Source organism: Pinus tabuliformis, chromosome 3_1 (assembly GCF_031772625.1).
Source record: "Pinus tabuliformis cultivar Carrire ecotype Pingquan chromosome 3_1, CPIR1, whole genome shotgun sequence".
NCBI lineage: Eukaryota > Viridiplantae > Streptophyta > Pinopsida > Pinales > Pinaceae > Pinus > Pinus tabuliformis.
In genome coordinates, this window is record NC_142301.1 from 55,812,300 (window position 1) to 55,827,695 (window position 15,396).

Genomic DNA, 15,396 nt, shown 5'->3' on the forward strand with positions numbered 1-15,396 from the left:
AAATATACTCGGAGGGATTCATTTGAAGGGTGAACTTATAGGTCAAACATATGTTATCCTCCTCAAGCTTGTTAAAAAATAATTAGGTACTAACCAGTATGGTTGGGGAAATTGGGAAAACAGGATATTCCATTTGCTAATGGCAACGAGTCTCTCTTGAACACGACACTCTTCCACTTCATCTACATGGCTGTTGGGTTGGGTAATTTGCTTGTATTTTAGTTGCCATACCATTTTCAGAGCCTCCATTTTAGTTTTGGGTCAATGCTTCCAACTCGATTCAGTGTCGTTGGTGTGTTCAAGAGAAGTCATTTAGTTAATTTTCATTACAATACTCTTAATCCTTCATTCCATGTTTGCATTTCTTGATCCAATTTCATATCAACATCATTATGTCTCAATCACGATACCCATTTTGTGTCGTTGATGGGGGATACATCAATTCTCTCCTGTGATGGGTCACTTCCTGTTGACATTAGCACATTATCCAAGAAGTTGTCTTAGGAACATTCCTTGGTACCTTGGTGATTGCATACATCAATGGCAAGTTTCCTCGCTCTTGGCGACAGGTTTACATCAATGGCCTTCAACCGAAATACTATGTGTGGTGTTCGACATCAAATCATTTTTTCGCACCATACGAATTGTATTGTAGTACCTTGAGAGCCATTAACATCATCGGTGTTTTCTCTCGCATTTGTTAACGGCTTACATCATTGGTCGATAATTATATGGAGTCTACCATGTTCGACCTCATCTCATTGATTCACATGGATAGACTCATACATTGGTTCGTTGTGTGAACGAGATAGAAGACCCTAGATCTAGTTTCATCCATCCAAGCTACAATTTCAGGAGTTATACAGAGATCACAATGTATGATGTCCATGATCATACAGAGAATCATCCAGTCATGGGTCCACCATTTGTCATTTGTGGATGCGTCTTTTAATCATTGTAATGTTATGTTCACTTATGTGATGAGTATGGGTATGCTTCCCTCAGCTACAAAGATGTCATGATGAAAATGTATTGTAGATGAAGCTAGCTAGTTGTTCTTGATCCCAACTTATCACAAGGTAAAGCACTTCAGTCATTAGTTGTCATTTCTAACTTTTCACTTTAGGGGGGGGATCTGTTATAGGCCATTTTTTCACATCCGATCATTAGGCCTCCAGAGGGGATCAATAAACATCATATTCTCCCTCGTCATTATTTTTCACAAAGCCCTAAGCATGTATCTTTCATTCCCCAAATTTTCTTCCTAAAATTGCATCATCTTGGCTGGTTTTAGGACCAACGCACCTTGGCCTCTTGTTGGACAACGTTCACCTACAATGTTCTCCATTGTGGCCTATGTTGATCACTTATAGGTTTCTCCCCTTTGCACCTGCGTTGGTTCTAGAAATTCAAGAAAAATAGATCAATTCTAGAAGCCTCCTCTTCCAGAAGCTTCCAAAAATTTTACAACCATTTACCTCTAATAAAGTATTCGGATCCTATCCTACCCTACTTTGGAGTTTCCATCCCTTATCCTTTGATCCCATCCTCCCATCAAAGGTGGATCTAAAACCTTAGATTGGTAATTGGATAAGAACTCCCAACTTACCCCACTCCTCTATATATTTACAGCCTTCCATATGCAAGGGGTTGGATTTTGGAGAGTGATTCTACCCTTATGATGTTGTGGTGATAGGTTTCATTTCATGCATTTAGGGTGATTGGAGGTGCACATTGTGACAAGGAAAGGACAAGTCAACTTGGAGGAGCTCTTCTACAAGATCAACACCTATTTATGGTTGTAAACTCCTTCCATTTATATTAATGCAAATAATTCTTTGTTTTCCTATATGTGATGTTGTTATTTCATGTATTTCAATACCATGTTGATCTATTGAATAGAGTATTTAGATGATATTGCATAGATCTCATAGTTTCTTGGCTTGTGTTATCTGACTATGCAAGTTCTAATTTTTGCAATCGGAGCTGGAATTGGAGCATTCAAGCTAAAGAAGGAGCGAAGCCCGTGACGAATTCCAGGTAGGCTTCATTTTGTCATCTATTTACTTTAAGGAAAGCATTGGGTTCCTTGTCTCTCTGTTGTTTTAGGTTAGCCACCAAACCTAGGGGAGATACTTTTGTCCACGATCATAAATCTTGTATAACAATCACCCCTTTTGTTATAAATAGACCCTCATAACTCATGTAAAGGGATTTTGAGAGTCGAGCTTTTGGCTAGGCTTAGGCTTAGAATCAGGAGCTTGGGAGTTTGTGATAACCTTGGCTTCTCCATAGCATAGAGGGAGTATCTTTCTTTGGAGGAGAAAGTGTTGACTTCATGTTTGATCCAGATCTTTTTACTTCATTGATGCATTCAAAATCGCATATAAAAGAGCATGTAACTATAAAATGCATACACATAACATAAATGGAAATGAAAGGAAATCATGAGAAACAAAGCACAACAGGTTGATAGCAGAGTTCACCCAGTGTGGGCTACGTCTCTAGTATTTGCTCAAAGTTGGGAGGTCACTTAATTAAATGTTGCAAGATGATGATGAGTACATGGTGTATTCTTTGCCATTACAAGGATAAAATCCCTCAACTAGAGTGGCATGTCTCTCCACGAGACGTTCTCCTATAGGAACTCTCACTCACATGGGTTTTCCTTTAGCATAACAAGATATCAAATTCTCACATGAAGTGGAATACAAATATCCTTCAATATAATGGTAAACAAGGATCTCAACATCAAAATCATCATCTCAGTAAATCAAAAGAAAGACATGGAATCATTGCATCATATACCTCCACTTCCAGGGATGGCCTGAAATGCACAACTCTGTTGAAGAAATGTACTACACTGTTGAATTCATAGTGTGAAATTGTGTCAAATCACTGTAGACTCTACCCCTTTCTGACGCTATCAATTTTGGGCACCTGGGAATCTCAAAGATTACTCTCAAGATTCCTTTCTAGATATGGGAGAAAAATCCTCTACTTGGATGATGAATCTAACTTCATCATTGTGATCCATACAAAAAATTGAGTAAAATGAGTATAAAGTCAGCCTAGTTCTCAAACTATCAAAATTTAGCCTTTAGGGAATCTTTTAGATTCCTCACGATTCCACAAATATTCCTCTCTGCAGGTTGACTAAAATTTCGTTGCTTAGATCATAAAACCGATCACGCCATCAATCTCCTATCAAAATTCTGATTCGTTTGAGTAAAAAGTTGGCATGATTATGTCACTATGAAAAATTGGCCCCAAGAGAATCTTTTAGATTCCTCACGATTCCACAAATATTCCTCTATGAAAGTTCACTGAATATTTGCTGCTCAGATGAGGAAACTTATTACACCATCAGATTCCTTCCAGAAAACTGAGAAAAATGAGTACATATCTTTCATGAATCTGACACTGTGAAAATTTGGCCTCCAAGGAATCTCCAAAATTCCTCACTGATTCTGCATGAAGAAAATTTCGTGGAATATTCTATGGAATATTCCCCTCGAATATGCTATGTCTCAAAAATCATACATGACTTGGGCGTAGTTCCTCCCCCTGGTTCCACACGTGCTCCTCGATTTGAAAATGGTTAAGTGTTTTATATGTACGCATTGATGAACAATCCAAGGTTTTACTTGTTGGAAGTCTGGTTGGCGCTTAATTGTGAAGATATAATTGTTTAGCAGGTCATGGGTTCAACTCCCCGGACCCAAAAAAAATTTATTCTTTTACCCATTGTTGAATATATATATCAAACATGTTGTTTTAATTCAAATCATCTTAAACCATTTTTGATATAACAAATCTTGTTGGTTTAGCATATGTTTTATATATGATATTGTTCTATAAAAACCGTCGGTCACGTCAATATTTAATGTTTGTTCCAACGACTATACAAATATGGTTTGAATAAACATAAAACCCTTTTCTTTTTTTTGAACTATTCGTTGGTTGGACTTTATATAACCATATGATTTTATATGGTTATTTTAATAACCATATTATTTAATAAAATAAACACTTTTGTTATTATTTTATTTGGTTTTGATTATTATATTATTATTTTTAATCATTTTTGTTTTTAGTAGAGATTTAATATTATTATCTTTTTGTCTTTTCTGCAGGGGCAAGGAGCCAATGATGGAGTACCATGTGCCAATGGTTGATGGACTTCCATGTGGGCCCACTCACTGACTAGGATGCCATGTGGCACACTGTGAGCCCCTCTTTTTTGTTGTCTTGTCAAACTTGAAACTGCAATAAGTTGGTCATACTGACTCGAATTTGTGTGTCGTTTGCGCGATCGGAATTGTAACGACGAGAACTACAAATTGGTTCTAGTTTCATAAACATTTTAAAACTTCGATTTTTTACCCTTTCCCTGAGCCCTTTTTTATCACTGAGTGTTTCTAGAGCCATCTCGATCATTCCTCTCCACTGAGGGGATTTTGGTCCTCCAAAACCATGAACACGATTTGTGATCTGTTGTACTCCCTTATCTGCACAAGTGCCTTCATAGGCCCCACTTCTTTCTCCTTCACCTTTGTTCTTCATGGCCATAAGTGATGAACTGACACATGTACTCTTTGCAAACCTGTAGTACATTTTTGCAAAATATATGTTCGATTACATGACCAAGCATCCCCATACTTTCCAAGAGTTTATAACACACACTCTTTGGTCAAGTGTACATCATAATAAAAACCAATACCCCAGCGATCAACAAAAGAGGCCAAAACATCATCCTTGGTTTAATAAGCGATGGAAAACACGTCATCACTTTTACAATTATATCGCAACACATCATTTACAAAATGCGGCCATGACAAGCTACTATATTTAATAAAACCATCTCTCACTCATCAAAGTGAATGGTTCATCATCCCGGAGTTGATTTGCTTGTTGAACAGTTTTTCCAACTGGTTCCTGCACGGGTGCTTTGTCCTTGAGACGCTGCTCTAGGTAGAGCCTCCAACATGTGGCTCTTTTATGCCCACCTCTATTGTAATGATTTAAAAAAACCTTCTTCCTCCAGAACTGCTTAACCTTCTTACTTCCCTGATGTGGAGAAGGCCTTTCACGTTTCATCCTCTTTCTTGTTGGCATTCTCTTCCGACACTCCGAAACCACATGATTATGCAAGCCACAACAACTACTTGGTTTTCTACACCATCATTTATGCTCATCATTAACAATATGCTTGTAATCAAAATGAGCTTTATAATACTGAGACTTTTTATACATATCTTGGTTGTGTTTGGTGCCATCCTGGCAATGAGAACTTGCCTTAGCTCTTCCTCTGCAATGTGCAATGTCATGGGAGGATTGTGGTGTGTTCCCACCATCCTCTTTCCTTGATGGTTTCGACAATGCCTCAGAAGTTTCTTCTACCTTCGAGCACTCTCCTTCAGGGTATCCCAATCCTACAAATCGAGGTCTTTTTACAACATCCAATGGCTGAGTCATTCCTTGGCCATTAACACCAAGTCCTCCTCCTTTATATCCCATCTTGGTAAGGAATCTCATGTTGGTTCCTGAAATGGGTACCTTAAGGCTTCCAACAGAAATAGTGTCATGTGAAAATGAAACTGAAGAACTATCAACATTGTTTACCTTAGTTGTTGATTCTGAAGCTGGTGATGATGGCTTCGCTAAGCCTTCATTGCGCTTCAACTTTTCCAAGGCTTCTTCCATGGCTCATAATTGAAGCTGCAATCTTTTCTTCTCCTCTTCTGCTTCTTGTAGAATTCTCTTCAATTCAACATTATTTTCTTGAAGGCTCTCATTTATCTCTTCATTTGAATGATGAGAAGAAGATGAAGAAGAAGAATATTCACCTGAATATGGAGATGGAGCATCATCCTCTACTCTCTCTTTCTCTTGTTCCTCTTTTTCCATTTTCTCCTCATAATATGCATACATTATATCTACCATGTGTGCCATCCTGAGGAGGTCCTCATAGAGATCTTTGTGATCCTCCATTTTCCTTCTTGTTGCATGTTCAATCTCTGGTTATCATTCACACTCACAATTCACATCAGCAAGAAGACCACTCTGATACCAAACTTGATATGAATCTTTTTACTTCATTGATGCATTCAGAATCACATATAAAAGAGCATGTAACCATAAAATGTACACACATAACCTAAAAAGAAATGAAAGGCAATCATGAGAAACAAAGCACAACAGGTTGATAACAGATTTCACCCAGTGTGGGCTACATCTTCAAGCTCTGCTCAAAGTGGGGAGGTCGCTTCATTAAATGTTGCAAGATGATGATGAGTACATGGTGTATTATTTGTCATTACAAGGATAAACTCCCTCAACTAGAGTGGCATGTCTCTCCACGAGACGTTTTCCTATAGGAACTCTCACTCACATGGGCCCTCCTTTAGCATGACAAGATATCAAATTCTCACATGAAGTGGCATACAAATATCCTCCAACAAAGTGGTAAACAAGGATCTCAACATCAAAATCATCATCTTAGCAAATCAAAAGAAAGACATGGCATCACTACATCATATACCTCCACTTCTGGGGATGGCCTAAAAACGTACAACTCTGCTAAAGAAATCGACTACACTGTTGAATTTGTGGTATGAAATCATGTCAAATGGTTGTAAAATTGACCCCTTTCTGACACCATCAATTCCAGGGACTCGAGAATCTCAAAGATTCCCCTCAATATTCCTTTTTGGAGATGGGAGAAAAATACACTGCTCGGATGACGAATCTAACTTCGCCATTGCGCTCCTTGCGAAAAACTGAGTAAAATTAGTATAAAGTTGTTCTAGTTTTGAAAATGTCAAAATTTGGCCCTTAGGGAATCTTTTAGATTCCTCTCTGCAAGTTGACTAAAATTTCATTGCTCATATCATAAAACCAATCATTCCATCGGTCTCTTAGTTAAATTTTGGTTCGTTTAAGTATAAAGTTGGCATGATTATGTCACTATAAAAATTTGGCCTCAAGGTAATCTTCTAGATACCGTATGATTCCACAAAGATTCTTCTTTGCAAGTTCACTGAATATCTGCTACTCAGATGATGAAACTGATTACACCATCATATTCCTTACAGAAAACTGAGAAAATGAATATAAAGTTGGCATGAATCTGACACTGCGAAAATTTGGCCTCCAAAAAATTTCAAAAATTCCTCACTAATTTTGCATTAGAAATATTTTATAAAATATTCCCCTAGAATATGCTCTGTCTCAAAAATCATGCCCAACCTGGAAGTAGTTCCTCCTCAGGGTTTCACACGCACTCCTCGATTCGCAAATGATTAATCGTTTTATACGTGAGCATCGATGAGCATTTCAAGATTTCGCTAATTGGCAGTTTGGTTGGCGCTTAACTATGAAGACATAATTGTTAGGCGCGTCATCGGTTTAACTCCACGGACCTAAAAAACATTTATTCTTTTGCCCGTTGTTGAATATATATATCAATCATGTCGTTTGAATTCAAGTCGTCTACGATTGTTTTTTATATAACAAATCCCGTCGGTTTAGCATATATTTTATATATAATATTGTTTATAAAAACCGTAGGTCATGTCCATATTTAATGTTTGTTCCAACGACTATACAAATATGGTTTGAATAACCATAAAACCCTCTCTTTTTTTAATATTCGTTGGTTGGACTTTATATAACTATATGAATTTATATGATTATTTTAATAACCCTATTATTTTATACAATAACCACTCTTGTTATTATTATATTTGTTTTTGGTTATTACATTATTATTTTTAATAATTTTTGTCTTATTTGAGATGATATTATTAATTTTTTGTCTTTTCTGCAAAGGAAAAGAGCCAATAATGGATTTTCATGTGTCAATGGTTGATGGGCTACCATGTGGGTCCCACTTTCTGACTAGGATGCCATGTGGCACACTTTGGGCCCCCTATTTTTGTTTGCTTTCTCAAACTTCAAATTTTAATAAGTTGGTCATATGGGCTCAAATTTGTGTGTTGTTTGCACCATCGGAATCGTAATGAAGAGCACTACAACTTGGTTCTAGTTTGATAAAATTTTGAGCCTTTCCTAAGGCCTTTTTTATCACTGAGTGTTTCTGGAGCCACCTGGATCAATGTTCCACTATTGGGGCTAGTGTTCCGGCAATGGTATATGTATGATTGAAACTTTCACTTAATAAAAGCTTAGAGCCTGCACGTTTTCATTCATATGTTGTGAATATAGTACGACTATTCTTGTTATGTTTGCAATGTATGTTATTTCACTTACGCTTATGCTTATGAGCTATTTTCTTTGCATTGGTACGAATATTGTTGAATTTGTGTTATTGTATAATTCCATCATTGTTAACTTGTGAACTATTTCGCAGATTAGTTTGTGATGTCTTTATGCTCATGTGTTCCTTTCAAGCCGCGTACTATTACAAGCTTCTAAGGGACTCACTCATTTTCCCTTCATGTGTTAGAACCTTCATGCATTGCACTTGACCTTCCGCAGAGTCCCACACTTTTTCCCACCAAAGTCACCATATACCACTCTATATGTTATTGTAGCCAAGGCACATCATTAAACCCACTGCATCGACAACCGGGTCATATTTCAGATGGGACTTCTATACCAAATGGTGTGAGGTCTAATTGGGACTTCATATCAAAGAGATCCCCTCAATGTTTGTGGGTCCAGATCCGTCAACATTTCTGGCGCAAAAAGGAGGGTGTTGCAGCAGCTACAACCACCCTCCAAAAATTTTCCCATGCTTCGATTTTGGAGCCTTCCTTCCTATCCACGGGAGCCCATCTTGCAATGATTTAGGTATTCATGCTTTAACCAAGACTTATATTTTTTATTTCACTTGTGTTTGCATGTTTTCACACTTAGCTTATCTTTCTAGCTCACAAGTTGATCTCCCGACTTGGTTCCACAGCAGTTTTGGGCTTGCCTCTAAAAACTGCACAATCCTTGAGGGCAAGCAGCCTTGATGATGGGAATTCCGCAGTTTTGAATGGAAGTCAGCCTTGAGCTCAGAAACTACACCTTCATGGAAGGCAGCTCAGCACTGATCCCATAAACTACAGAATCCCTCACTAAGCTCAAAAATTGCACAATGCACTGAGCTAAAAAGTTGCCCAATTCCCCAAAACTACGTAGTTTGTCCCAGTAGTGTGCATCAAAAATTTCCTTGGGAAAATAAAAAAATAAAAAAGCTAAAAAATAAAAAATCATTCCTAAAAATAGTGATCTATTTTTAGTGTCTTGAAGGAGACACTTTTGCTACTTTTAGAAAATTCCACCAAATCTCGCTTTTTCCTTGATTTTAGGCATGCACATCATAAGCCCTAATTTGCTCAAATTTATTTAATTGATGCCTCTAAAGCTCATTTTCACATTCGATCTTGGATCTCTAGAATTTCTGAGGAGATCAAGGAACCTTCGGTGCGGTCGTCGTCGCTTTTTCGGGTGAGTTTCGCTTTTGTTGTCTTTTGCTCCTTTTTGTCGCTTTTTGTCGTTTCGCTTGTGTGAGTATTGTTTTAATTATTTCTCTTCATGGTTGATGGTGTTTCAACTTGTTTTAACTTGTAGAATTGTTGTTTTAAGTTTTCGTTTTCTTTTCACAAGTGTCGCATCAACTTTCTTGTTTTTTTCATGGATGGTCATTGTTGCGGCGACTCTCCTCACACGCTTGATTTTCCTTCTATTTAATTAGTTATTGCACTTGATCTATAGTGATTTACTCATAATTAGTCATATTTGAACTCAAGCTCACACTATCTCCCATATTTGCTCGTTTCCACACTTCCCTTAGGAAGATCTGCACTTTCCTTGGTCGGTTTTCACTTTGCCCTGTTGGGCACTGCGCAACCCTAAGGCTCAATCCACAAACTTGGTCTCAGGAACTGCGTAGTGCACAGTACAGGTTGGATCCAACTACGCACTTCGCATTTCCAGGAGCCATCCTGTCACCTTGGCCACTGAGACTACGCAATGCACAATCTCTCCTAGTCTCTACCCAGGCTGGGACTGCGCATTGCGTAGTCTCAAGCCGCAAGATTCAACCCTGGTTGTTGGAACTACGTAGTCCCCATAGGCAGCTAGTCCCTCTTGTCAATGAAAATTGTGCAATCCTCCCCATCAGATACCCGGTTTGCTGCTTTATCATGCCTTGTAAGTAGATTTGCTTAAGATTGATATTTTCTTGCCATGAGTGTCTTTTCTTTCCCATAGGTACAATAGTTTTTTAGCACATCTCCAGTAGTCATTATTACCATGGCATCAAAGAGAGTTTCTTCAAAAGAGACCACTGAAAGCAATACTGGGGAAGCAGTTTAGAAAACACCAATAGACTTGCCAGTGTATGCAGATATTCAATTGTTTATAGAAAAGGGATCATCACTGACATGGAAGTAGGTTAAATAATGGAAGTAGGTTAAATATTCTTTTACAAATGAATTTGAGGCAGACTTAGAGTACCGACATGTTTATCTCAGTAACTGGCAGTCAGGACTACACAAGGTTGCATGCAGATATCCATCCTTTCTGTGTGCAGATGTCATCAGTTGGATTGTCTCACACATTAATGAGAAGACCATGACATTAAGCAGTGTTAGCAGACAAAATCTTTCCACCTTCCGGGCAGAAGATTATCAATGCATGTATCACTTTCCCGAGTGAGTGCAGCTCATGGACTCACTTTTTTATTTCACCCACGGCTATGTGAACACAAAATACATTGTCAAAAGTTGGGTGAAATGTCCATTTAAGTTTCGACAGACACCCACCCATGTATATAAGACAAAGTCCCTCAGGAAGGCCTACCATCTCTTGGTTATCTTAGCTTGCAGGATCCATGGTCAGCAGAGCACGAAAACCTTTCCTGAAGGGTGGGAAGTCTTTTTGAACCAGTTAGTGAACGAGGAGAAGTCGTTCAACTACACATATTTGTTGGCTCGACAGGTGAGAGCTCATGTAGCAAAGGCTCGGAGTCCTTCCAATGGTGAGCAAGCGAGGTTCTATATATCTCAATATGTACTAGATGAAATCTATGCACAACATCAGTTTCCTAGCATGAAATGGACATGGACACCACGAGAAATTGTCATGCATATTTATTGCAAGTTGATTTTGGATTGCAGTCATTGATGAGTAACGGCACAACTAACTGACCAATTCATCATCCTGCTTTACAAGCTTATCTTTGAATAAGATCCACCTTGCATGTCACGAGAAGCAATGGAGATGATGGCAGTAATCACAGATTGGTATGCCTCACCAAGTGGCACCTTCCTTAGAGTGTCTAGCGAAGAGAAACCTCTGCATGTTTTACCCAGGTGTTATCTCTTAGAGGAAACCTGGTTGTGGTAAAACCTCTAAGGTAACCTCTAATCTCATTGAGGTTGAAAGTTGGCCCTTCAACCTGGAGAGGGATCTCTCCCTAAAACACAACTACTCTAAATCATTATAGTAGTAGGTTTTAGTTTAAGCTCTATGGCCATATTTTTCTACAGAATGATGAAATTTGGTTGGGTTGTATAGAAAATAAACCATTGGGCATGGAGTCTAGGCTTATCAGATGATGTTACAAATTTAATGAGAAAGACACAAAAAGCAGGGTAGCAATAACTCCTTTGACAATTTGAGAAATTTGGAAGAAGAGAACTGAAGAAAACAATATTTTATCTAACTAAACAACAAGTACTAATGCCTGAGAAATAACGAAACAGGAGCATAAAGAATCCCAATTTCAGATACTAAGTTTTCTATACATGAAGAAGGTTTTTTAAAACAAAGGAAAAATGGACAGGGAACTACAACACAAGAATTTTCTGCAAATGCTCATCAAACACGATATATATATTTACGATCTATTCAAATAATAAACCAGAATATTATCTTTTCAAGTAAAATCCAACCCTGTTTCATTCTTTAGAAATTGTCTTTATGGACTTTACAACAACCACTGATAATATTATAGCTTCACACTTAATTACAATAATAATAAAAAAATAGTAAAGTCTTCTAAGTTCATGTATCTGAAATATATATCTAAATACATAAAGTTTTTCTAAAATAAAAGTATTTGATGGAAAATATGCTAACATCTGGGCTAAGAAAAATTATTTTCATAATATCTCCTTTGATGCTAGAAATAGGTCCCTTACTGAAGTACACCTACTTTCTCCTCCTAGTTGAGGGTGTTGGTTGCCTTCAAAAGCACATCTACTTTCTCCATTCTCTATCTTTTGCTTTGCCTGGTTTCCATAGGACCTTTCCCCTTGGTTGCTTTATCTTTGTTCTTTTTAGAACTTACAGTCTTTTTTCTGTTGATTATAAGGTCCTTTAATGGCATGTTGTCTACATCAATTACCTCCTTGGCCAATTCTGGATTGCTTCTCAGCTTTATTTTAAACCTTAATTTGTTTATTGGCCTTGTATGGGGTCTTTTGCCTCCTTTAAAAGTTTCAAACAATGGAGTTTCTTCAACTTGACTCTCAATTTCAATTTCCTTGCCTTTAATATGTTCTGGTAAATTATTGTATGTAGGGGATGCTTCAAAGAGTGGACTTACAGCCTAAGGAGAACTGATAACAAAGGGTAAATTTTCAGGGGATGCAGGGTCTAATTTCTTGAGCCTGACACTTCTCCTTTGATAAAATTTAGGGATTTTAGGACTAGAGGATGATGAAGGGATATCTGTGTCTTTTTTGCTAGGGGTTGGCTCAGTGGGAGCTCCTACATGAGTCTTCCTCCCCTATTTAGTACCTTTCTTCCTTCCTCTTCGAGATTTAGGGGATTGAGGTTGAAAAACTCCCCAAAATAAGAAATAACTCCAAGTTCTCCCTACTTTGGCCAGTTAGTTTTCAATCAACTATTTGATCGGAGCTTTATGGTAGACAAAATGAGGAGAAGGGTCATTTCTCGCTCTAAAACAAGAGGCCATATGTTTTAAACTCTCCAGTAAATAGAAACAAGTTTTCATCCTAACTTGACTAGCTAGATGTGCTAGGAAATGAAAGTGGTAAATATTTACCTAGTTGAAACGCCCTTCACATATGTTAAGTAATATGAAGCAGGTTGTGCCATTTATCCTCTAGCTATGATATTTTCACCCCTATCTTTCAAATTTTGTCTTTGAACTTTGTCTTCAAGAAAAATGGGACATCAATCCTAATGAGAACATGGCTTCTGAATAGCCTTTCCCCATCTGCAGGTAGGGCCGTATCATCTGCAGTTAACTCCTTCATAACTGGGAAAGAGATTTCATCTATGTCCAACCGATTTCCATCAAAACCCTGAGCAAACGCATGAGCTATGACATTGTTAGTTTTTGCATCGGTGGAAGAATTCCTCCCACCCTGCCAGCTGAAATTGTTGTTGGTTGTCGGGATAGACCATCTAAAGGTCAGGCATCTTGAGCTTGGTTATGTTAGCCTTGCCGTTTTTTCCTATTTTGTTGTGTGCTCAAATGGAGGAAAATTTATCGAGACTTGATCCTGGATTTTTGTGTAAAACTCGGATGAAAATCTTTTCAGGGGCAACCAATTTCAAAGCTAATGATAAAAATTCTTGACCGTGAAATGACTTAACAGTGGGGTGAATAATTACAATGTTGGGTTAATAATTATAGTCAGGATGATTATTGAATTAACCATATCCTATGGCGGTCGAAAACATTGATTTAACAAGTACTTACTCTTTTGAGTTGGACATGGCACGTTTCCAAAAACCATCATTTCCTATGTTGATGTGGTCAGCGCAATTTGAAAAATCAAATTTTGAAAATTATTTTGGCACTGATAGTCGGCTTGTCAACCAAACCCGAAAATTTTGATAACCCCATTATCAGTGCATTGTTCTTACAAAGATTTCCCTGTTTATTACAAAGGAAAGATGTTGACACAAAAAATGGCGTCATTTTCTTAAAAACTTTTCATAAAGAAAAATGTGATAACACCAGGTATGCCACTGACAAGCTTGTCATGCAAGAAGTATCATACTATCTCGCCACATCGTTGTCAGCAGCTTTGCACAAGAAGAAAAAAGCACGATGGCCCACTCTTCCTTTGCAAATTGGATTATATGAGATGAAGAACTTGAAACTCGTAGATGTCGAGGGAAAGGAGATAGTCAGGTTTCCATTTGGTACTCAGCACTTTAATCCATATGATCCCCATGGTATTTGTAAAGAACATTGTGCGCGAGTTTACTTTACATGGATTGGCGAGGAATTCCATTGGCCAGAGGAGGACCCATGGAGGAATTTCTACAATGCCTGCAGACTCAATAAGCTGATCAGTTTGGCAGGGACTTCACAGGCAGCTCCACAGATAGTAGCAATTCTGAAAGAAACAACAATAGAAGGCAGCAATCCCATGCAAGACAAGAGAAAGAGGAAGATTGTTGATAGTAAAGAGGGAGAACAAAGTTTCAAAATGAAAGAAGATCCTATGCTCATGAAGGGAACTTTAGCAGCAGAAGCGAAGAGGAAGTAGAGGATACAGAGAGAAGAGTGGAGGAAGAGAGAAAAGAAGAGGTTGCAAGAAGCATAACTGAAGTTACAAGAGATAGAGAAGAAACTGAAGGAAGAACAGGAGTTGAGAAGGAGGGAACAAGAAGAGAAGTGGAAGCAAGAGGAAGAAGAAAGGCAGGGCGCAATGATGGAAGAAAAAGCATTGATATAGGTTGAATATCATGAACATAACCAACAAGCAGCTGAGGAGGAAGGTGAACAGATATAGGATCGAGAGCTTGCTCAGCATATTGAGCACTTGATTGAGGTAATAGACATGAAGATGGAAGAGGAGTCGCAAAATGAAGATGTTGATCTGATGCCCAGTGCACCATAGGTCACCACTTGGTCTCCACCACATCTACCAGTAGAGACGACCTCGAGCGAAAAAGGGGATGTTATTCCCCTTGTTGATGATCTGGTAATGGATGTGTACAATTTTTCATTTTATGAGTTCCATAAGAGGATTGTACAAGCACTGAGAAAGAGTTTTCCAGATGATCATGCATCACCTGCATTTGTTAGAGAAAGGGTGATAGTGGGGGACACCAGGAAGCATCCAAATGTTATTGTCGAAGCCAACTTGGCCTCTACAAGAGCAACGATATCAAACATTTAGTATTTGACGGTCGAGAATGAGCAACTAGCATAGAAATTGCAGGCTACTAGGAAAGAGGCAGAACAACTTCGCGTAGCAGCACAAAGTGCAATTTCTATGCAGGTTTACTTGGAAGAGATGAGAGCAACGATACTTGTTGAATTATCAACACTTAGAGAAACCATGCGGAAGCTCTATGAGGGGTTTATGACCGTACATAAAGTAATTGTTTGTTTGCATGGTCCATATCAATAGAGCAAAGAGTTTGTTAAAACTCTTAAGAACATAC

At 38.1% G+C, this 15,396-nt stretch overlaps 1 protein-coding gene across 1 annotated transcript in view; it reads right to left on the minus strand.

Annotated features, from left to right (window-relative positions):
- LOC149185744 (uncharacterized) overlaps positions 1–13,915 on the minus strand; it is a 38,741-nt gene extending 24,826 nt beyond the window's left edge. Inside the window, exon 1 of the mRNA XM_089409134.1 lies at positions 13,861–13,915. Coding sequence (XP_089265260.1) covers positions 13,861–13,915 — 55 coding nt within the window. The remainder of the gene's footprint in view (positions 1–13,860) is intronic.
- Between the last annotated feature and the right edge of the window lie 1,481 nt (positions 13,916–15,396).